This window comes from Metschnikowia bicuspidata, assembly GCF_001664035.1.
Source record: "Metschnikowia bicuspidata var. bicuspidata NRRL YB-4993 chromosome Unknown METBIscaffold_8, whole genome shotgun sequence".
In the NCBI taxonomy this organism is placed as follows: domain Eukaryota; kingdom Fungi; phylum Ascomycota; class Pichiomycetes; order Serinales; family Metschnikowiaceae; genus Metschnikowia; species Metschnikowia bicuspidata.
Genome location: NW_017387738.1, coordinates 1 through 20,893, shown reverse-complemented (window position 1 = coordinate 20,893; position 20,893 = coordinate 1). Strand labels below are relative to the sequence as shown.

Genomic DNA, 20,893 nt, shown 5'->3' with positions numbered 1-20,893 from the left:
GGGATATTCGTGTCTCGAGGTGTGTTTCTGCAGTATGATGCTTGTTGCGCGCTCCACCTAGTATTTCCCAGGCCACTGAGTGTAGAGCTTCAAAATACAAGTTTGAATATTTTAATCAAGAATTCGAATATGGGCTGTTATGGTAGCACATTTAGGTCTACCTTGCTGTCACACTATCTTCGATTGCTTTTCTCGTGGTCCCCCAGACAGCCCTTATTCTCTTTTGGATATTGCCCCAAAGTTTTGGACCGGCGGAGTGGTCGCGTGAAGATAGGCTTCAAGATCTGGTCCAGCACCCGTGCACCACGGGCAATCCTCTCTAAGAAAGGCCGAACGCCGCCCCACGATCCAATCCCCAAACCTGAAAGATGTCCAAAATGTATGTGTCCCCTAGATATAAATCTGGTTGTCGGAAGCTTAATTACTAACAGGTTAGTCCTAGAAATTTCAAGCTTCTTGAAGAGTTGGAGAAAGGGGAGAAGGGCCTTGGAGCCCAATCTATATCGTATGGGTTGACCAGCCAGGACGATATCACCATGACAAACTGGAACGGCACCATTCTCGGCCCACCCCACTCGACTCATGAGAATAGAATATACTCCTTGAGTATTGTTTGTGGTAAAGACTACCCCGAAAAGCCGCCCACCGTGACTTTTGTGTCCAAAATAAACCTTCAATGCGTGGACTCAAAGGGAAACGTTGTGGTGAGTGAGTTTGACACATTGAAAAACTGGAAGAGATCCAATACCATGGAGATAATTCTTTTGGAGTTGAGGAAAACCATGGCATCTGCATCCAACAAGAAGTTGTCACAACCACCTGAGGGTTCTTGTTACTAAATACCTAATCTTCTTCTTATATACCTCCAATGATCTGATAGTCATGTACTCTGATAGCTTGATAGACACCAGCTTCATTTGTTTATGTCCCTCGATGGGTCATGTTGTCAGTTTCTTTTATAATCAATTTCATCAATATACTGGTACATCTCTTCATTTTTCGTACTGGGATAGCCCCCTGATGTGTCAAGCTACCACAGTCGGACACGTCAGAAAATATAACATCAAGCTAGCTTTCTTCCTCCATCTGTGACTCGAGCCATTTCGCTAGGTCTACTTCTGCTTTTAAAAATCTCTGTATCTCATCGGTGTGTTTTGACCTTATGCCATCGTTTGTCTCCAGGTCAGTGACTTCTATGTTAATCCACCGTTCGCCTCTTTGCTTCTTTCCATCAACAACCCGCGTATATGGCTGTAGACACCTCTGGAATACACGCTTAAATGGGATGCAAATGGTCTCCAGTACGGAATTAGTGGGTGAGATCTTGAAAGTGCACTCCAGTTGTGAGAGCGACTTCAACGTGCACTGATATTTTCCAGGGTTGGTAAGCTGCTCTTTATAAATACTGTGCATTTCTGCCCTTGTTCGTACAGGGGTTGGAGGTGACATCTGATTTATCTTGTCAGGAAAGGTGGCCTTGTTTTTGTATTTCTAATTGAATCTGCCTACTTGGTCCTGTTCTCGGTACACTGCGCAAACCTCCCGCGACTAGTGCTGCCTAAAAGGTTCCGCAGGTGACATGTCCTTTCGGAGAATTATAACATGAAGCATATCTGAGACTTAATTTGTTATTTTGCTTATTTTTTTCCCGATCTTTCTGGTGAGTAAAAAAGTATGAAAGTTGGAAACAAGTTTAATCGGTTGGGGCTACCTCACATCCAGTATTGATAACCTTCTTAATTAAGCAATTGACGAATTCACGATTTTGCTACAACTGCAACCCCTGGCTACCTCAAGTATTTTACCGTGCTTCTTTCGTCTACTTACTAGAGTCTAACATTTGACATCCACTCCCCTGCGTTTTTCGGCTTCTCTTATTTCAAACATTACTTGGGCGCCAACAAAAAGCGCCCCGGAAGACAAGACCAAGTAAATCAAACCATTTGAAGTACCAAAAAAGGCACGTAGAAGAGCAATTGTTCCATCATGACCCAAGCAGAATCCGTACAAATTTGCAATCATCATCATCCAAATGTTCACAACAGCACCAATTGCACACAAATGCCTATACCATGAGTTATTGCTGTACCTCTTGAAATAAGAAGTGGCAAAGATTTCCGGGAGCAAGAAGAGAACAACCAACCATCCCCACATCAAGAGCTTTAGTTCAATGTCATGCCAAATTGCAACAAAACTGAACACCACTAATGAATTGACAACCCTAGATGTATATCCGCCAGTGCCTGCACCAGCGCCACCCATTGGTATGTAAATGTATCGAAGGACCCACTTGTTGAAGGAGCGGTGCCATGATCTCCAGAAAGACACAGCAGAGTAGTTGTTATCCATGCAACGAATCATGTTCTCGGGGGGGTCAATACCATCAAGTAAACTCCAAAAGCGAAACAAGCGCCATGGTATAAGAAGTTTAAGCCAGATTATATTGAGGTTAAACATTCCCAACATCGAAAGTTGAAATGGAGTATCGCCCTCCCATGCTTTTGTTTTTGATACGGCTACCACGTACATGAAGTGCAAGAGAAACTCCATAACCAAAACGCAAAACATGAGACGAGCCCCGTACACCAAGATTCGTTTCAAGTCCTTTGTAGACAGAGCCGGATGATAATTTGACTGATACATGTAGTCGTTAAAAGTTATGATTGGACCTCCGATAAATAATGGAGCATAACACAAGTAGGAAATGTAGTTTGTGAAAGAGTAGTCTTCCATTGGAAGTGCTGCCTCAAGTCTGCCCCGATCGTCTAGTTCTGGATAACATGTTGCAATCTCATTTCTCGAAGTAGGTTTCTTGCCCCAGTTTATTTCCTGCTCAGGAGCAGCCAGCTTTTTATCATTTTTTCTGTCCAAGAAGTCCATGGCGAATGATATTATGCGAAGAAGGCTGAAATTATAAAAAACATCCCAGCGAGCAACAATCCCTTGATATCCGTTATCAATGACTTCAATTGTTGTTGGTGTGGACATAAGCATGTGATTGATAAAAAGGGATGCAACTCCATATGTCCAAAGACAAATTTTGGCCCTCTTTGGCCTTTGGATGAATTTTGCCATCACATACATGACCACGATATGAATAGCTAAGCGAAAACAATTCGTTCCATGTAAGAACCACAAATACAAACAGCCGAAACACAAATCAAAGTGAGTTCTTTTATGCTCGCAGAAATATGAAACAGCCCTTCGAAGTGCCGTGTGGCCAAGCATCATCCCACAGATCAACCAAAAATTGTCTCTGAGAAAGCGATACTGCTGGTCCGAGTTGTCCACTTTTCGTCCGAACATCCAGCCATCACTCAAAAGATGCTCAAAAAGAGGGTAGTTTGGGTTTGTTTCATTAGAGGCATCCATAGCCGTTTTGTACATTAAGGGCACAACAACGGCAAACACTAGGAGATAGAATTTGAACTCCAAGGTGTGCCAGCGAGAATCTGGGCTTGCCTTGGCTATGATCAATTTCTTCTTTTCTACATCTTTCGGGGCGTGTAGACGAATATCAAGCGTTTCCAATGAAAAGAACTGGAGAAAACCGTCAAGATAACGCATTTTGATTATCCACTTTGATCTGAGCAACTCGGAACGAGCTACTTGAAGAGTTGCAGCCTTCAGGCGGTCAGGACACGACTATTTGCGTCGAGGTGCTTGCCAGCGACAGTAAGCCCACTACTATTTTTCACCAATTTTATTCTGCAAAATTATTACATGCGAAGCGCTTTCAGCGCTATTTCGTGAAATCAAATCAGGAATAAAGTCAGTAATTATAAAACTCTAAGGAAAACGTTAAAACGTTGTACAGGAAGTGTCTGCGAATCTCCGAAACGACTGGAGCACATGTAGTAGTATTGGACCATGTTCGAGTTGCGGACCCACACACTTATGAAAAATGTCTATCTGTGTGATTGGAATATGGAATCATGGTTTTCAAAACCATCTCCACTGAAAATTGAATAAATTTCTCCCATTCCAAATTTTACCATTATGCTTTGAATGTTATATTTTCCCTAAATGACTCAAGATATCAAAATTAGATAATTTTTTCTCAGCTTCGTGTGATTCAGCAGCACCCTGGAAAACAAATTCACTTGGGCATAGTTGCCAAAATCAGCAATACATGATAAATGACCGACCATTACATATAAGAACATGATATACTACGTGTAATAACTTCATTAATGTCAGCTCTCTGGTCGCTCATGCGCGCGAGAGCTCCATTGATGCACACAGATCGCCAAGTCATCTGCATGAAGACTAGGTTGAGACACCAACCCTCGCCGAAAAGCCTTCCAAAAAATGTCGGACGATTTTGAAAGAAGACCAAATCCTAAAGGCTGGGTGCCCCCAAAGGCCCCATACAATCCTTATGATTCAACGGACATTCGGCCCGCAGAAGGTTATCCATCGGAATTCAAGGTACCCAGCGAAGCACCACTGGGGTTTTCTTCATTACCCAAAAATCCCACACAATATAAGAAAATAAACGAGACTATGAAAAGGCTCAACTACACGCCGAGACCTATGTCGACTCTATACCCGGGTCAGTACATGGTGTTGCGTAAAGTCGATACTAATCAGAGGCTCAACACTGGAACGAGATGGTTTGGAACTTTCCTCACAGGGTCTATTCTCTTCTATTTCTCTTTCTTTTACAGGTGGAACGATGGGCATGAAAACATAATGTCCGGATTCTACAGAACAAGACTTCAATTGAAGGAGAAATTCTTTGGCCTCAACAATCTTGAATACGAGGATTTGTACCACCCTAGAGACACCATTTCTACGGTCAGAAATGTCCGTGATACCGACTACATTCCTGAGGAGTTGCGTAAAACAAAAGAGGGCGATTTCGCCTTGAACAGACCTTCGGAGAGACATGTATTGGAGGCAAAAAGAATTCAGCAAGAACAAGAAGAGAAACTCTTGCGTGAATTTGACATGCATCAGGAATTTGCCAAACAGTTTATGGAGGACGCACCAGAGCAAAAGAAGAAGAAAAAGTTTTGGTTGTTCTGAGGTGAAGGCTGTCACATAATCGCCGAGGCTTCGCTTAAGAATAATGTTGTACATAGATGCTCTAGTAATTTATTATTTCCATACATTTGAAGAATAAAAAGACTTTAATGAATGTTCCTGAAATAAATGAGTAGAGAAGCTTTTTTGAGAAGTGCTGGTAAATTTTGGTGCCTCAGATTAGGTCCACGACCAGCTTAACATCACTCTTCTTGGTTAGGACATCTGGTTTTCGAATTCTCCGTCCTTAAAACTCGCGAAAAATACTGAATTTGTCCTCTTCAATAGTGTACAATTGGGGGATGAAATCAGGCCTGAAGCTATTTGTATATTGCCCTATTGAAAGGTTTAAAGTATGATGCCCTTGACGCTCAATGAGGAATGCAGACTTCTATCAACTTTTCAATATGTAGTCGAATATAACACAAAGGGGCCAAACATGAAATCAAGCTTAATTGAATCACGATATCGACTCAGGTGACTAGGTTGTGGACCGCATTTTTTAGGGACCCAGCATGTATTTCATGGAAAAATTTACTAAAACTTGTTTCAGATGCTCGAGATCTTTCTATATCTTTTTTCTCTGATATTGATTGTTTGGTTATCTGGGCTCATTTGAAATTAGATACAAAAAAATTAGTATTCGTACAAAAATCTTCAGACGGAGTTGTGGATTTTTAGTGAGTTTTATCTATTCAAAGATATAAAAATATTCTAAGAAAACAGGTTTTGAACACGTGCCCAGTGTCAAACAAATCAGCCTTATTCTTCTTGCAAGTGTCTCTCGACCTGATTTGGGTGGGGTATTTCAAGTCATTTTATGAAATGAACAAAGATTTAAATTGGAAAAACATTTACACATCTTAAAGATACGTACATATTGTCGAAACTCGGCTCGTGCCCTCCCTTTAATCACGCCCTAGACGGTTCTTTTGGCCCGTATATCTTTGCGTAATGGATATTACGTTACCAATTCCTGAATAATTTACCTATAGTTTTTGTTTTGGTAGATTCATCTGATCAAAGGAGCAAGACCATATGAAAATATGTATAAAAACCTTTAAACAGCTCCCAGCTACGTACCAAGTGTCTTAGCTCGGCCCGTAAAAAACCTTTAAACAGCTCCCAGTAGCCTGCCAAAGTAAGCGCGTGATCTAGATGTAAATTGTAGAAAGCCAAATACAAGAACAATAAACAAGTTCAGAAGACTGACGCAGCTCAAGATTCGTTTTAGTGTTTATCTATGATTACGTCTGGTATCTTCCTCACACATCACATGGTTGTATAGTGTAGTGGTTATCACCTTCGGTTTTGATCCGAATAACCCCGGTTCGAATCCGGGTACGACCTTTTTTGCATCTCAAAGTCTTCACAAAAAACATTTTTTGACCGCATTGTCGTTCCTTCTATGGTGTTACCCGCCCCGCACACGCACGCTATATATTCAAGGCTTCTCCCACCCTGCTCTTTCATTTTTCCTTAACGCAAATTCACAGCCACTCACAACGTAACAGCATCCCGTTGAGGTTGAACCCATTGTGGCGTTCTTGACCCATGACCATCGGGGTATTGTTGTAATTTTTTAGCGGTGGACTGGAGACTAATTTGTTGATCTTGGGTGCAGCATTCCATCTGTAAATACTTGTTATTTCTAAGGGATTGCCTTCGTGTGCCCGTATGGGGATTGCTGCAAGGATTAACTTTACATCTTACTTCTCTTCGTAATTTTTTTTTTTCACTAGAAACATGGGCTTGGATATTTTTCTGTAACATCGACGGGCCCTATATGCATACGCCAACGGCCTTTTCTTTAAACGATACATTCGACGGAAGTTTAATCTCGAGTCCAAGAAAATTTATACGTACAGCTCTGCAGAAAGTGGCCGGATTAGAAAATCATGTCGCACATTGTCCGTCGCGGCCAACGACGGTGCAGATCGAAAGCGCTCACCTTGTCATACGAGGTCTGTTCAAGTACGAGCCTGATGATCCAAGCGCCATGAATTTCTCGATCTGGCTTCTCTTTTGCGCCTTAGCGCATATGCAAAAATTGTCACATGCCCTGATGCTCCCGGGTCAAAACGTCACAGACTTGTCTTGCTTTCAAGTCTCAGAGGTCCTGGCACAAGACCAATGTCTGTTCGTACGTGAGAATTGTAACAGTGACAGCTACAGTATCGGCAGGGCAGACTACTTGAAATTTTATTATTGCTCCCCTCTACGTCCCGGGTCGCTTGCGGTGATATCTGGGGTCGTTTTCTTCTGTTTTGTGTCCCTCGCCCTTACAGCTTCTGACTACCTATGCCCGAACTTGTACTCCATATCTAAGTTTCTCCAGTTGTCAGACAACTTGGCGGGGCTCACATTGTTGGCCTTGGGGAACGGTTCACCAGACGTGCTTTCCACATACAAGGCTCTCGAAGTAGAAGCCACGGGGCTTGCAGTGTCCGAGCTCATGGGAGCTGCGCTTTTCATCTTGACCGTAGTGGTGGGCGCCATTTCATGGGTGCACCCGTTCAAAGTGCCTAGGTTTCACTTTATACGGGACGTGTCATTCTATTTGGCCATTTCGTTCATGTGCATCCTTATCTTTATCAGCGGCAGCCTCACATACTGGAGTTCTCTAGTATTGTTTTCCACGTATATAATATACGTTGCCGTAGTGCTTTTTAGTCACTCGGTGCTTTGGGAAAACTTGCTACATACAGCAAACGTCATACGGTTTCGGAGCACATATGAGGAGGAACCAGCTCCCAGCATCGTTGAAAGACGCCTCGATGATTTCAATACCGATTACGTGCCCCACCCCTCAATTGAATTATTATTGGCCCACAGTTACCAAGAGGGGGAAGACGAGGTGGATGCATTCTTGAGCTCACATCCACATAACCATTGCGATAAAAGAACCCTCATTGAAACAGGTGCCTATGGTATCAACTTGCTCTTGAAAAAACTATCAAATCATACGCTGCATCTCCCTGGAGTCTCATCTAGCTTGACATTGACGAACGAGCGACCTCTAACTGCAACTGCTAGCATTGCAATCGAGAATTCCACTGCAGATCATGAAAACACAGTATCTGACCCTAAACTCCAGGTTAAACCACATCACATCTCAGTTTGGAACCTGATATTGCCCTCATTAGATCCAGAAGCATCACTTTTGACAAAGGCTCATTACTTCATTACTTTCCCCACGAACAGCCTCTTGCGGCTCACTACTCCGAACAGAGAACAAGCAATCGAGTATGGTCAATCCCTCTCATGCAACGCGTTCAACTTCAGCACTTCTGCTCTCGACAGTGTGATTAGCAACACATCTTGGGATTATGATTATAGCTTGGATATGAGGATTTTCAAATTACAGCTTGTGGCTGCTCCAGTTTTTGTCCTCATCACGTGTTTTCCCAACACTGTATTTGCATGGTTCATGACGTTTCTCGTGCTGATCTCAATTTATGGAATCAGCATTATGATTCCAGAGGGAGACTCTACGTTAAAAAGCTTTTCGTTAAGACACAAGTTCTGGAACTATTTTGGGTCATTTGTTGGCTTTATTGCCTCTCTTCTCTGGATTTCGATATTTGCCACCGAAATCGTAGCTATTCTCAAAGCAATGGCTGTTATATTTGCCATTCAGGATGACTTATTGGGTGCTACTGTCTTTGCCTTGGGAAATTCCGTAGGCGACTTGGTATCCAATCTCATCATAGCCAAAATGGGGATGCCAGCCATGGCTTTTGGTGCTTGTTTCGGGGGGCCTCTTCTATCGATCAGCTCTTTGGGATTTAGCGCGGCAATCATTATGTGCAACAAGAATAAGCGAAGTATATCCATAGAGTTTTCCGATACATTGAAATGGAACTGCTTTGCCTTGATTGTGACACTAACATTCCTCGCTGTTTCCATTCCGTTAAACGGTTGGACGTTTGATAGACGAGTAGGAAGTATTCTATTATCCATATGGATAGCCTCCAGTATATTGACTATAATTTCGGGTCTATAGATAATATAATGTCCTATTTTTGTACATATGTGATAAATTGAGAATAAAAACAAATTACATTTGATATAATAGATAGTATTCTTCCTATTTCTTGCCTAGTCAACTTCCTCAACTGTTGGACCTTGGCTAGATGCAGAAGCATCACCTCCAGCACCCGGGAATCCTCCGGAACCAGGGAACCCAGCGCCAGCACCACCAGGTGTAGCGCCAGCCAGATAGGCTTTGGTCATGATTGGATTCACGGTGCCTTCCAATTCAGATTTTCTGTCAGTGAACTCCTCAGTCGTGGCCGTTTGGTTGCTATCCAACCATGAAATGGTCTCATCGGCCGCCTTAACAACGGTTTCGACATCCGAGGCATCCAACTTTGCCTTGAACTGCTCCTCGTTCACACTAGACTTCAATGAATAGGCGTAAGATTCCAATGCATTCTTGGCTTGTATCCTCGAGGCCTCTTTTTCATCTTCCTCTCTATACTTCTCCGCATCGGAAACCATCTTTTCGATTTCCTCCTTGGATAATCTACCCTTGTCGTTGGTGATGGTAATCTTCTGTGTCTTTCCAGTACCTTTCTCCAAAGCAGACACATTCAAAATTCCGTTGGCGTCAATGTCGAATGTGACTTCAACTTGGGGCACGCCTCTAGGAGCAGGTGGAATGCCAGATAATTCGAATTTTCCCAACAAATTGTTGTCCTTGGTCTTGGCCCTCTCGCCTTCATAGACTTGAATCAAGACACCTGGCTGGTTGTCAGCGTACGTTGAGAAGGTCTCGGACTTCTTGGTAGGGATAGTCGAGTTTCTTGGAATCAACTTAGTCATGATTCCTCCGGCAGTTTCAATGCCCAAAGACAATGGAGCCACGTCCAACAACAACAAGTCCTGGGTTTTAGAGGAGGTATCACCGGACAAGATCGCAGCCTGTACAGCAGCGCCGTACGCAACGGCCTCGTCGGGGTTGATGGACTTGCTTGGTTCCTTGCCATTGAAGTAGTCCGAAACCAACTTCTGGATCTTTGGGATTCTGGTTGAGCCACCCACAAGAACAATCTCATCCACCTGGGACTTGTCGATCTTTGCGTCTCTCAAGACCTTTTCCACAGGGTCCATAGTAGATCTGAATAGGTCGTGACACAACTCCTCGAACCTGGCTCTGGTGATAGATGTGTAGAAGTCAACGCCCTCAAACAAGGAGTCGATTTCTATGGATGTCTGGGCAGAGGAGGACAAAGTTCTCTTGGCACGTTCGCAGGCCGTTCTCAATCTCCTCATGGCTCTTTGGTTCGAGGACAAGTCCTTTTTGTTTTTCCTCTTGAACTCGGTGACAAAGTGGTTGACCAATCTGTGGTCGAAGTCCTCACCACCCAAGTGGGTGTCACCGGCAGTGGCCTTGACATCGAAAATCCCGTCCTCGATGCTCAACAAGGAAACGTCGAAAGTGCCCCCGCCCAAGTCGAAGATCAAGACGTTCTTCTCGCTCTTGGTGTCCTTGTCCAAGCCATAGGCAATGGCCGCAGCGGTGGGCTCGTTGATGATCCTTAAGACATTCATGCCTGCGATGAAACCTGCATCCTTGGTGGCTTGTCTCTGGGAATCGTTGAAGTATGCGGGGACCGTGATCACGGCGTCCGTGACCTTGGTGCCCAAGAAGCTCTCTGCGGTTTCCTTCATTTTGGTCAACACCATCGACGAAATCTCCTCCGGGGTGAAGTCCTTGCGTTCGCCCTTGAATTCCACCTGGATGTTGGGCTTGCCGCCTTTGTCGATGATGGTGAAGGGAAAATGCTTCATGTCCTCCACCACCTCCTTATCCGAGATCTTTCTGCCAATGAGTCTTTTGGCATCAAACACCGTGTTGCTGGGGTTCATGGCAGCCTGGTTTTTGGCGGCGTCTCCTATGAGTCTTTCGGTGTCGGTGAAGGCAACATACGAGGGGGTGGTTCTGTTGCCTTGGTCGTTGGCAATAATGTCGACTTTGTTATTGGCGAAATGCGCCACGCACGAGTACGTGGTGCCCAAGTCAATTCCAATTGCGTTTGTCATCTTGTAGTTTGATGTTAGTGATTACTTGTTTTCTGTAGAGAAGACAGGACCAGCCGCCACAAACGGGCCGATGGGCCGCAGATTTATAGTGCACGGGATCCGAGACCAGAACATTCAGGGGTGTGCCAAAGATCACCCCACACAAAGTCTCCCTTTCTAGGCAGTACCCGAACGTTCTGGAACATGGGGTAAGATGTGCGAGCCGGTGCGATGGTCCAATGAACGCGGGAAAAAAAGGCGGCGCGGGCTGCTTCCGCTATTGCCAGAGGAGTTCTCCAGAGTCCCGTGGAATCCCGTGGAATCCCGTGGAATCCCGTGGAATCACGAAGGTTCCGTCGGTTCTGCAATGCCATTAAGGCAGGAGACATCTCCGATGTATGCTCGAATGTTCCAGCAACTGCTGCCTCACATCAGGCTCTGTTTGGTTTCTTCATTCGCAGATGTCTTGGTTGTGCCGCACTAGTACTGTCGCTGATATGCCGCGCCAATTCTGCAGTGGTCAGTTGCGGTGCGCGAACGCCAGACCTGGGGCCTAGCTTTGGGGCCTGGCTTGCTTGGGGTGCGGAGCAAGCATATCGGACCTCCCAAATAAGCTCGCAGACCTCTACCCAGCGCCGGGGATTCGTGCCTAAATGAAGCAAAACAAAAGAGCAAAAAAACAAACAAACACCAAATCAGTTCAAAGGCCGAGGAATTCCCGGAACAGCCGGGGGAGAAGCCTCACGTGATTCGGCTGCGGCCTTTCCTTCCGCTGACTGCTACTTTATCTAACCCACGGCTCTGGTTGGCACGGCTCGTGTCCGAGTCAAACCGGCGGCCGCGCCAGACTCGGACCTACCCAGATCCTGCGCATCAGACGACTAACAAAAAGCGAGACTAGGCAGCTTACCCGTCCCAATTCTTCTCCGGATTCTTTTTTTTTCCTTGCCAAATCTCATATTCACTCGCCAAATGTTCAGGACCATTGCCAGACAAACCGCCCGCACCTCTCCTTGGAGAACCGCCGTCAGATTCAACACCACCAACTTCAGAGTCAACACGGACTCTCACGTGTGCAAGTACTTGAACGAGGGCCCTAAATTTGTCAAGTTCACAAACGAGCACGAGTGGATCGCAGTGCACGAGGACAATACTGTCTTTTTGGGTGTCACTGACTACGCAGCCAATGCTCTCGGTGACACGACCTTCGTTGAGTTGCCCGAAGTGGGCGCCACCTACGAGGAGGGCGAGTCGATCGGCTCTGTGGAATCGGTGAAAAGCGCCAGTGAAATCTACTCGCCTGTCAGCGGCGAGGTCATTGCCGTGAACGACACCTTGGAGAGCAAGCCGCAATTGATCAACGTGGACCCCATGGGCAGCGGCTGGATTGCGCACATCAAGTTGGACAAGTCCATCGAGGCGGTGGAGGGCCAGGAGGGCTTGATGAACGAGGAGGCCTACATGTTGTCTTTGAACGACAGCTAGATGCGTGGACCCGCCATCGTTATTTATGTAGACTAAAGCAATGTACGCCGTTCGATTCACGACGAGCCGGGTATTCGTATTTTAGAAAGGCTTCCACCTGGGTGCGCGGCACGTGGAAACGGCCGCCGCTGCCGTGGTCCCTGGGGCATCTGACCGGCGGCCGATTGGAATTAGAAGAAACAAAAGAAGCAAGTCAGTAAAACTATCGATAGATTCTAAGAAAAGTGCACAGCGATAGGCACGATGATGACAATCAACAAGATGATCACACCCAAAATGAGGCACATTCTCATCTTCATGTCCTTCCACCACATGTCTTTCCTGACGCGGTTGGCGCCGCGGCGAAAGCCTTGGGCGCTGATTGCAAGGTTGTCTGTTTTGTTCTCGATTGAGTCTAACCTCTCGCCTCTTTCGGCGACTTTGTTGATGTTGTCCCTCATGATACCCACGGTGTCATCGATTTGCTACAGGTGTGTTAGTAGGCGCTGGAAGGCGTGAGTAGCAAGGGGGCTCGAGGACTTGTTCTTGGGACATTTGGCCCCTGCCATCTGGCGGGCTGATACTGCAGTGCGGGATCGCGTAAAACATGCCACTGTAATTCCAGGACTGAGGAGTGTGAGCGGGGAAAGCGGCGCCAAAGCACACTTCAAAGAGAAAGCCCCAGGCCAGTCTGCCAGATGTCTGATCCGTCTGGTATCTTTTGTGTCTGGTTTATTTTGTCTTTTGTGGGTGGTATCTTTTGTGTCTGGTATCTTTCGTGTCTTTTCGATATGGGACACGCAGGCCGTTGATGAAGATCTTGCAAATGGAAAAAGTGCTAACATACCGCTTGGATGGCCGCCGTCCGGGAGTTCGACTGGTCACCGGTGGTCTGGCTGGGGATATATGGATCGTAAGGTACGGAGGTCGACATTTGCTTTGTTGTTTTTGTGGGGAATATCCGCTGATACGTTGGGAACTAGCGCGGTCGGGGCCCCTGGCTGTCTTTGTATTTCGCGTGAGTTTTGCGCATTGTCCCCGTGACCTCACCAAGGATGGCGGTGGGAGGCGCTGCAACAGCACGGAACGGCCCTCTGTATACCGGACACCACACTTCCATATCTTCCGGGAACCGACTCGCGGATACACCAAGCCAGGCCTCCAGGATCTTTCAGCCATGTTTCATAGAATCCAAAAGCAGTGAAACGGTTGCAGAGCCATTCTGAATCTGAATTCTTGTTGGTAGGTTGGGCGGTTCGAAGGGTTCAGAGCTGGTCCGTGTGTTCCGTAGGTATTCCGAAGCACGCCGCTCCGGGTCCGTGAATCAAAAAATAAATAAAAAAAATAGAAAAACAAAAGAAAAACAAAAGAAAAACAGTCCCGAATATACGGATCCCGGCCTACTAGCCCACAACATTTTTGGCCAGAGGTGCATCCTGTTTTTATAACCTGTTTCATGTTGCCTAGGGTTATTGCATTCTCGCAGCCCGATTCACGGCGCGCGTTTTAATTTGGGCAAAGCATTCTCGTTGTCTCTCGTGAGACACTTTTTCTGAAGCATATCCTCAATCACGATCATGGAGTTGCCTGTATGCGCGAGCTTGCAAAGTGAACGCCACTGCCCACCAAAAACAAACTGTAGCGCTTTTTGAACAAAACAGTGAACATAAGAATTTTGATGACCGGTTCTTTGATGGGTGGGGCGCAAAGGCCCGGTTCATACCCAGCGTTGTGTTCCAGAATACCGCTTGTTTGCTTCGCAGGCACAGGTATTTAGAAATGCTTATCTCCCGAGTGAGCGTCCATAACTGGCCGCGGGCCGCAGTGGATAGATGGCCAAACTGGGGCCACCAGCCACTCCGCCATATAACAGTGTCCTCGAAATATCGGAAATGAAACACGGCCAGCGCACACCACGACCAGCACGCGCCGGTGCTTCTGTTTGCTGTATCCCATGAGCTCCAGCGCCTACAAAAACAAGCCTTTTCGATTGGAAACCCGGGTATTCCAATAAAAAGATGGAGCCACTTTCCTTCATAATCTCGCCCTATTGAAAGGCGCGAATTTTTGGCTGGCGGTGAAATCGACGCGGGTCGGAACGTGACGTTGGCCATGGAAACTGGGCGTCGCTCAGCCACTAACAAGTGCCTCGCAGCGGGCAAGCAAACACCCGCGTGATAAGACAAAACCCCGACATCCTACATTTGATTTGTTTTGCCTCAGAGCGTGATTTTCGGCGGGAAACAATCAAGAAAGGAAACTTCAAGCAAGTCTTGGACTTTGACTACATACTTGGAATGCCACAGGCAGCATGCATTTTGAGTAGGGAGGCCTCGGGCTGTATGAAGCATACTTTGCCTCACCTTTGACCCTGTGCGCGCCATGTGGCCGCTCTGTATACAGGAACGCTCGCCTTCGTTTACCGTAGGACAAAATGACCACGATTCCTTTTTTCCGCTCCTACCCTCTCTTTTTTCCACACTTCAGTTAATAAATATACATAAAAAATGGACGGTGGTATGTATCGCAACAATCGATTCCCTTTTCTCCCATCGGAACTGCAAGTAGAAGACGGGGGCAACTATGCTTGACTCAATTTTTAGCTGTTTGCTCTGTTTCCCTGTTCACCGGGATCTTTCGTTATCTTCTTGGCGTGACTATTGCTGCTCTTGAACCCGGCGAAATCCAGCATGTACTGGACTTGAACCGATATTCTGGCTCCTCACAGGATGGCGGTTTTTTCTTGATGTTTTCTCAAGGCCAACAGATCAAGTGTGTTCCGGCTATGTCAGTTGCATTGGGTTGCGGCGCCACCGACAGTCACATGATCATCATCCATATAGCTCAAAGAGACCCTAATGAACATGTGAAGTGGCGTGAGTTTTACTCTATTTGGAAACTCAGTTGCTTCGCCCATGTTTACTCTGGGCTTGGGTCGTCGAACTTTGGTGTAAGGATGTACTGGCTTTGCGACAACCCCTTTTGCTCGCTCCAAAGCAATCGAACTCACGTTCCGCGCCTGCGGTTGGGCGACGCGCACTTTGATGCAGTGGGCGGAAATCCCAAAATTATCATGATTCAGCTGCCATTTCTTGCCGCAAACTTTACCTGCTCAATCCCTTGGCTCACTTCCACATGCAACTTGGGTTAAATGGTTGGTTAGCTCTGATGAGAAAAAAAAAGAGCAAACACATAAGCATAGCACCCACTACCCGTCTTCTCTGATTCCACCATGCGAGCACTGGCTTTTTTCTGAGTAATTCAAGACCTGTACTAACCCCTTACAGAAGAAGTTGCTGCTTTGGTTATCGACAACGGTTCCGGTATGTGCAAAGCCGGTTTCGCCGGTGATGACGCACCCCGTGCTGTTTTCCCATCTATCGTTGGTAGACCAAGACATCAAGGTATCATGGTCGGCATGGGCCAAAAAGACTCTTACGTCGGTGATGAGGCACAATCTAAGAGAGGTATCTTGACCTTGAGATACCCTATCGAGCACGGTATTGTCAACAACTGGGACGATATGGAAAAGATCTGGCACCACACCTTTTACAACGAGTTGAGAGTTGCCCCAGAGGAGCACCCAGTCTTGTTGACCGAGGCTCCAATGAACCCCAAGTCTAACAGAGAGAAGATGACCCAAATCATGTTCGAGACTTTCAACGTTCCAGCTTTCTATGTGTCTATCCAAGCTGTGTTGTCTTTGTACTCTTCCGGTAGAACCACTGGTATTGTTTTGGACTCTGGTGATGGTGTTACTCACTTGGTTCCAATCTACGCTGGTTTCTCTATGCCCCACGGTATCTTGAGATTGAACTTGGCTGGTAGAGACTTGACCGACTACTTGATGAAGATCTTGTCTGAGCGTGGCTACACTTTCTCGACTACCGCCGAGAGAGAAATTGTCCGTGACATTAAGGAGAAGTTGTGTTACGTTGCCTTGGACTTCGAGCAAGAGATGCAAACCTCCTCTCAATCCTCTGCTATTGAGAAATCCTACGAATTGCCAGATGGACAAGTCATCACCATTGGTAACGAGAGATTTAGAGCTGCTGAGGCTTTGTTCCGTCCAACAGACTTGGGATTGGAGGCCGTTGGTATTGACCAAACCACTTACAACTCTATCATCAAGTGTGACGTCGATGTCAGAAAGGAGTTGTACGGTAACATTGTCATGTCTGGTGGTACTACTTTGTTCCCAGGTATTGCTGAGCGTATGCAAAAGGAAATCACTGCTTTGGCTCCTTCTTCTATGAAGGTCAAGATCATTGCTCCACCAGAGAGAAAATACTCTGTCTGGATTGGTGGTTCTATTTTGGCCTCTTTGTCCACTTTCCAGCAAATGTGGATCTCGAAGCAGGAGTACGACGAGTCTGGACCAACTATTGTTCACCACAAGTGTTTCTAAGAGCACTTGTGTCTTTAGTTGCACATGCCGTATTCTTGCAAATCTAGTGCTATTCCTTCCACTAAAAGTATATTCTTCTATCTAGTTAGAGTTGTTTTGAAAGCAGTTCATATTTAATGGAAGATATCAATTGAAAAATACGTTTGCATGTAGCTCAGATTGGAGATTCTCAAGTTTGTATAGATTTACTTGATGTTCAAATGCGGAGTCGTGTTTTGCATACGGCCTAAAACACAATGGGGCGCGTAGCGCAGAATCACGTTGTCCTCATGTAGCATCTCAAAACTCTCGGTAGCATCTCTACCAGCAAATTTGAGGATGGAATCCAGACCGCCAGGATGATCCTTCAAAAACAGGGTTAAATCCAACACAACACTCTTCACGACTACCCAGCAATCGTCTTCCTTATTGTGCTTCGCCACTTCTTCCTTCAGAAAGGTCTTCGAAGGAATCTCAAACTGAGTATATATATCGTGTTTCTCTTTGGCGTCAACTCGCGAATTTGGGGGTATTTCCCATTCTGTGGGTGATATTTCGCTAGCTTTTGGAGCCAGCGATCTATCACCAAGATCAATCACCACTTTTTTCGATACAGGATCAATATGGAGACTTATTTGACCCAAGCGCTGTGCTGCCTGTATTGAGTTTGCAGAATTGCAGGTGGTCAATTTCTTTAGCAAAAAGCTGGAAGCCTCATCTGCTGCCAAGCGCCCATACACGACGCAGGCTAAGAGAGAAGAACCACCGAGTCTATTATGTCCGTGAACACCTCCTGCAACTTCTCCAGCCGCATATAAACCCTCGAAAATGGTTTCTTTGCCATCTTTCTGATGAACTACTTGAGACTTGTCATTGATCTTGACTCCCCCCATGGTGAAATGCAAGACGCGTGCAATATATGCTACATGATACGTCTTTTCTTTCTCCATATCGAACGGGGTTGTGGGGAAGTACATTTTGCCAAACTCATCCTTTCGCTCGCCTTTTGCAGAAGAGTTGTAGCTGGACATAGTTTTTTGCAATTTCTCAAAAGGCACCCCAATTTCTTCTGCTAGCTTAGCACCTGGCACAGCTCTTAACAAGCTCCTTTGTGTGTAATGCTTGATGTGAAATTCTAAGCGCTGTTCGCTTTGAGAATTCAAGACAAGTCTCAAGGGTCCAAGACCTTTTTGCAACTGCTTGAGCATTTCCCCACTAACATAGTCCCTAGTCCCGAGCTCATCACAAAAGCGCTCCCCCTTTTTGTTGAGCATAATCCCGCCTTCTCCCCTTAGAGCCTCGGCTCCAAGAAAGAGAAATCGGGGATGATTTTTGCCTTCAATTGTGTCAGTGTCATGGTAGTCAATAAGTCCCGTAGGGTGGACTTGGACTTTCTCCATATCAATTCCCACACCTGAGTTCTTCATGATGATTTTTTGACCATCTCCGGTAGCGTGGCTTCCGTTTGTGGAGGGTAAATCGATGATATCTGGGCGATATTTGCGCAACAATGAATTTTTGGTGAAATCGGCTGCATATCCACCCGTTGCCATAATTACAGGCCCAATCAAGTGTCCCTTTTTTTTTGTTTTCATATCTTTGTACTTCACGCCTCTCACGATTGAGGCGTTTTTATCGTCGAGAATGAGATCAATCACCTGCGTGTTTTTCAAAATCATGACTCTGCTTGGCTCGAAGTCCGCCAAATTCTCCAATGTCTCGAGAAGCTTGTACGTGATTGCCATTCCAGGAAATTTTGCGTCTTTCCCACGGTGTGTTCTTGGTTGTGAATGTCCACCCAAGCGAGACACAACTGACAAATCTAGCCCAAACATCTCCAGAAGCCAATGCACCGCATCGGCACTGTTATTCGTGAGCACTTCAATGAGGGCCGGATTTGCTTGCTTCTCAGCTGTGGCGAGAGTATCTTTGTAGAAACTTTCTACAGAATCTGGGATTTTCAAATTAATCTGGGTCCGGGTGAGAGCTCCATTTATCCCCAGTGTGGCCTTACCACTATTCCCACTAAGAAAGCCTTGTTTGTCCAAAAGAACAACGTTGGCACCCCGGCTATATGCCTGATGAGCAGCAGAAAGACCAGCTAGGCCACCACCAACGATGATGATTGGACTGTCCGGAGAAGCCATGAAGTTTTCTGTGAACTCTTGTAGAAGGGTATGAATATAGAGGTTTGTGTAAGCAGTCAGATTGGCGCCACGAAAGTTTATGCCCACTACTAGTAGTATAAATAAATTTATTTCACTTGAATTGGGAGCAGCCGTGTGCAACTCGTATGAAATGAATAGAATAGAAATAGAGGGCATGCGGCTTGGTAAATCGAGGCGATCATTTGTGAGCACAACAGGCCTGCATCCTGAATGTGGGTTTTGCGGGGTTTGTCGGGGCACGTTTTGTGGGGCTTCATATACCTCGGACTTTGCAAAGTGCCCCGTACCATTATATCACATGGCCTGGACCAGTCGGGTCACTCACATAAAAAGAGGATCTGAAGTCATGCTCTCATAGAACTTAAAGTAATTCTTGCAGCTGGAGTTTTTTCTAGTCAATACAAATACCTTGGCTATTCCACTACCTAGTGTTAGGGACTTCACGGGTCATAGGCGTTATGTATTACTATTTGATCACTGGTTTCTCTAGAACTCTACAGGAGTTCTATTCCACCTTTGTATACTTTATCCCGAGGTCGAACGGAACCCTTAGGACACGAGAGAATATTCTATGAGTTGTTCAAAATGATATCTGACAGAACTCACAATACTAGAAGTGCATATAGTCATATATGCGCTTACTGGACCATCAGTGACAAACTTATACCAGGGACCTTACATCTGGAAGGCTACTTTGTCTGTTATAGTATTAGCCAGCCTAGAGCATCATCCCGAACAGCATAGTTTGTACGAGAATATGGGTAGATCACGTGGGCACAGGTGACTGTAGCCGATGCAGCCGGTAGGTCATATGATGCCCACGGGACGCAAAGGAGACTTGAGGCAAGTCCTTTCACAGGTTTAGATAGTGATAAATATCTACACACCCCTGCAAAGCAGCAGATCCGTATGTAGACTCTGAATAGTATCTCAAATAAATGGTGAAAGATTTTAAACACAATTTTTTTAAATTTGTTTAAATTCTTCAAAAATTTCACTGGGGGTCTGCCTCTTTACAATCCACATCTTCGGAACGCAACACTGATGTCTACATGTATACCCATCAAATAGTATCCTTAGAATCGGCATCTCACCAATATAAACTATTCATAGGGTCCAATAGACCATAATTATTGATTATAACAAAAAAGCATTCAAAACAACGAATCATTAGGCGAAGGGTTTTTGAATAGGTTGAAAAATTAGCAACTGAAAATGTGGCTTTGCGCCAAGTGCAACCACAAACGCCACAGGAGTGCATAATATTTGAACAATACCAAGTCGACATATGCAGTCCCTAAATTAGACGGTGAAGTAAATGATCCACACAAGAGTTGTTTTGAATTTTTGTATATGTTAGAGCTTGATAATGAGAAGTTAGATGAATAACATAAGTCAGCTTGTTTCCCCATAATGATGGCATAACTCCATTCAATTAAGATATCAATTGCAACACTTTGAAAAAGCGTGAAAAATCTTTGTCTAGAGTGCGGCATCAACTTTTGCCAAACCAGGTGTTATTGCCTATTTGAAAAACAATGGGCTGGATCGGGAACGTTCGGTAAGTCGTGAAGCAAATGTGAATGAAGCCCGCAAATAGTGATTTATTGTCTATGTTTTTCAGACAGAAAGAGTCAGAAGCCGCAATTAAATAGACGAGTACCGTCTTAGACGAAACACTATAAAAGCGGAACAGAGTTCATATTTGTTTCAATTTGGAACATCAATTTTGTTTCTACTTGTTGATAGATTCTGGAGTAACCTTTTTGGTTTGTTTACCACTCGAAATAGTCTTTGTGAGCACTGCTGTTCAATCAGC

At 45.4% G+C, this 20,893-nt stretch overlaps 11 protein-coding genes and 1 non-coding gene across 12 annotated transcripts; 6 read left to right on the top strand and 6 right to left on the bottom strand.

The window, feature by feature from the left end:
• Window positions 1–349: 349 nt before the first annotated feature.
• On the top strand, window positions 350–1,229 carry METBIDRAFT_84741 (E2 ubiquitin-conjugating protein). The gene is made up of 2 exons (XM_018859240.1): window positions 350–379; window positions 437–1,229. Exons 1-2 carry the CDS (start codon window positions 369–371, stop codon window positions 837–839), a joined length of 414 nt encoding a protein of 137 aa, XP_018709480.1. The 5' UTR covers window positions 350–368; the 3' UTR covers window positions 840–1,229.
• Window positions 1,069–1,449, bottom strand: METBIDRAFT_47459 (uncharacterized protein; the record flags this gene model as incomplete). Its single annotated transcript, XM_018858167.1, has 1 exon — window positions 1,069–1,449. One exon carries the CDS (start codon window positions 1,447–1,449, stop codon window positions 1,069–1,071), a length of 381 nt encoding a protein of 126 aa, XP_018709479.1.
• Window positions 1,450–1,539: 90 nt separating this feature from the next.
• On the bottom strand, window positions 1,540–2,699 carry GUP1 (O-acyltransferase). The gene has a single exon (XM_018856338.1). The coding sequence runs from the start codon at window positions 2,641–2,643 to the stop codon at window positions 1,834–1,836; it is 810 nt and encodes a 269-aa protein (XP_018709478.1). The 5' UTR covers window positions 2,644–2,699; the 3' UTR covers window positions 1,540–1,833.
• A 1,583-nt stretch (window positions 2,700–4,282) lies between these two features.
• MCU1 (Mcu1p) lies at window positions 4,283–5,154 on the top strand. Its single transcript, XM_018856337.1, has one exon. The coding sequence runs from the start codon at window positions 4,312–4,314 to the stop codon at window positions 5,029–5,031; it is 720 nt and encodes a 239-aa protein (XP_018709477.1). The 5' UTR covers window positions 4,283–4,311; the 3' UTR covers window positions 5,032–5,154.
• A 1,152-nt stretch (window positions 5,155–6,306) lies between these two features.
• METBIDRAFT_t242 lies at window positions 6,307–6,378 on the top strand. The gene has a single exon. It is a non-coding gene; the product is annotated as a tRNA-Gln (tRNA).
• A 715-nt stretch (window positions 6,379–7,093) lies between these two features.
• Window positions 7,094–9,034, top strand: METBIDRAFT_79922 (uncharacterized protein; the record flags this gene model as incomplete). Its single annotated transcript, XM_018859150.1, has 1 exon — window positions 7,094–9,034. One exon carries the CDS (start codon window positions 7,094–7,096, stop codon window positions 9,032–9,034), a length of 1,941 nt encoding a protein of 646 aa, XP_018709476.1.
• A 95-nt stretch (window positions 9,035–9,129) lies between these two features.
• HSP70 (Hsp70 family chaperone) lies at window positions 9,130–11,076 on the bottom strand (the record flags this gene model as incomplete). The annotated part of the gene is made up of 1 exon (XM_018859149.1): window positions 9,130–11,076. The coding sequence occupies one exon, from the start codon at window positions 11,074–11,076 to the stop codon at window positions 9,130–9,132; it is 1,947 nt and encodes a 648-aa protein (XP_018709475.1).
• A 951-nt stretch (window positions 11,077–12,027) lies between these two features.
• On the top strand, window positions 12,028–12,540 carry GCV3 (glycine decarboxylase subunit H; the record flags this gene model as incomplete). Its single annotated transcript, XM_018858185.1, has 1 exon — window positions 12,028–12,540. One exon carries the CDS (start codon window positions 12,028–12,030, stop codon window positions 12,538–12,540), a length of 513 nt encoding a protein of 170 aa, XP_018709474.1.
• A 215-nt stretch (window positions 12,541–12,755) lies between these two features.
• On the bottom strand, window positions 12,756–13,453 carry METBIDRAFT_47288 (SNAP receptor; the record flags this gene model as incomplete). Its single annotated transcript, XM_018858145.1, has 2 exons — window positions 12,756–13,004; window positions 13,367–13,453. 2 exons carry the CDS (start codon window positions 13,451–13,453, stop codon window positions 12,756–12,758), a joined length of 336 nt encoding a protein of 111 aa, XP_018709473.1.
• A 438-nt stretch (window positions 13,454–13,891) lies between these two features.
• METBIDRAFT_223386 (uncharacterized protein) lies at window positions 13,892–14,971 on the bottom strand. Its single transcript, XM_018855159.1, has one exon. The coding sequence runs from the start codon at window positions 14,631–14,633 to the stop codon at window positions 14,085–14,087; it is 549 nt and encodes a 182-aa protein (XP_018709472.1). The 5' UTR covers window positions 14,634–14,971; the 3' UTR covers window positions 13,892–14,084.
• ACT1 (actin) lies at window positions 14,831–17,020 on the top strand. The gene is made up of 2 exons (XM_018855158.1): window positions 14,831–15,036; window positions 15,807–17,020. The coding sequence occupies exons 1-2, from the start codon at window positions 15,027–15,029 to the stop codon at window positions 16,925–16,927; spliced, it is 1,131 nt and encodes a 376-aa protein (XP_018709471.1). The 5' UTR covers window positions 14,831–15,026; the 3' UTR covers window positions 16,928–17,020.
• Window positions 17,021–17,112: 92 nt separating this feature from the next.
• Window positions 17,113–19,053, bottom strand: OSM2 (fumarate reductase; the record flags this gene model as incomplete). Its single annotated transcript, XM_018858183.1, has 1 exon — window positions 17,113–19,053. The coding sequence occupies one exon, from the start codon at window positions 19,051–19,053 to the stop codon at window positions 17,113–17,115; it is 1,941 nt and encodes a 646-aa protein (XP_018709470.1).
• Window positions 19,054–20,893: the final 1,840 nt, after the last annotated feature.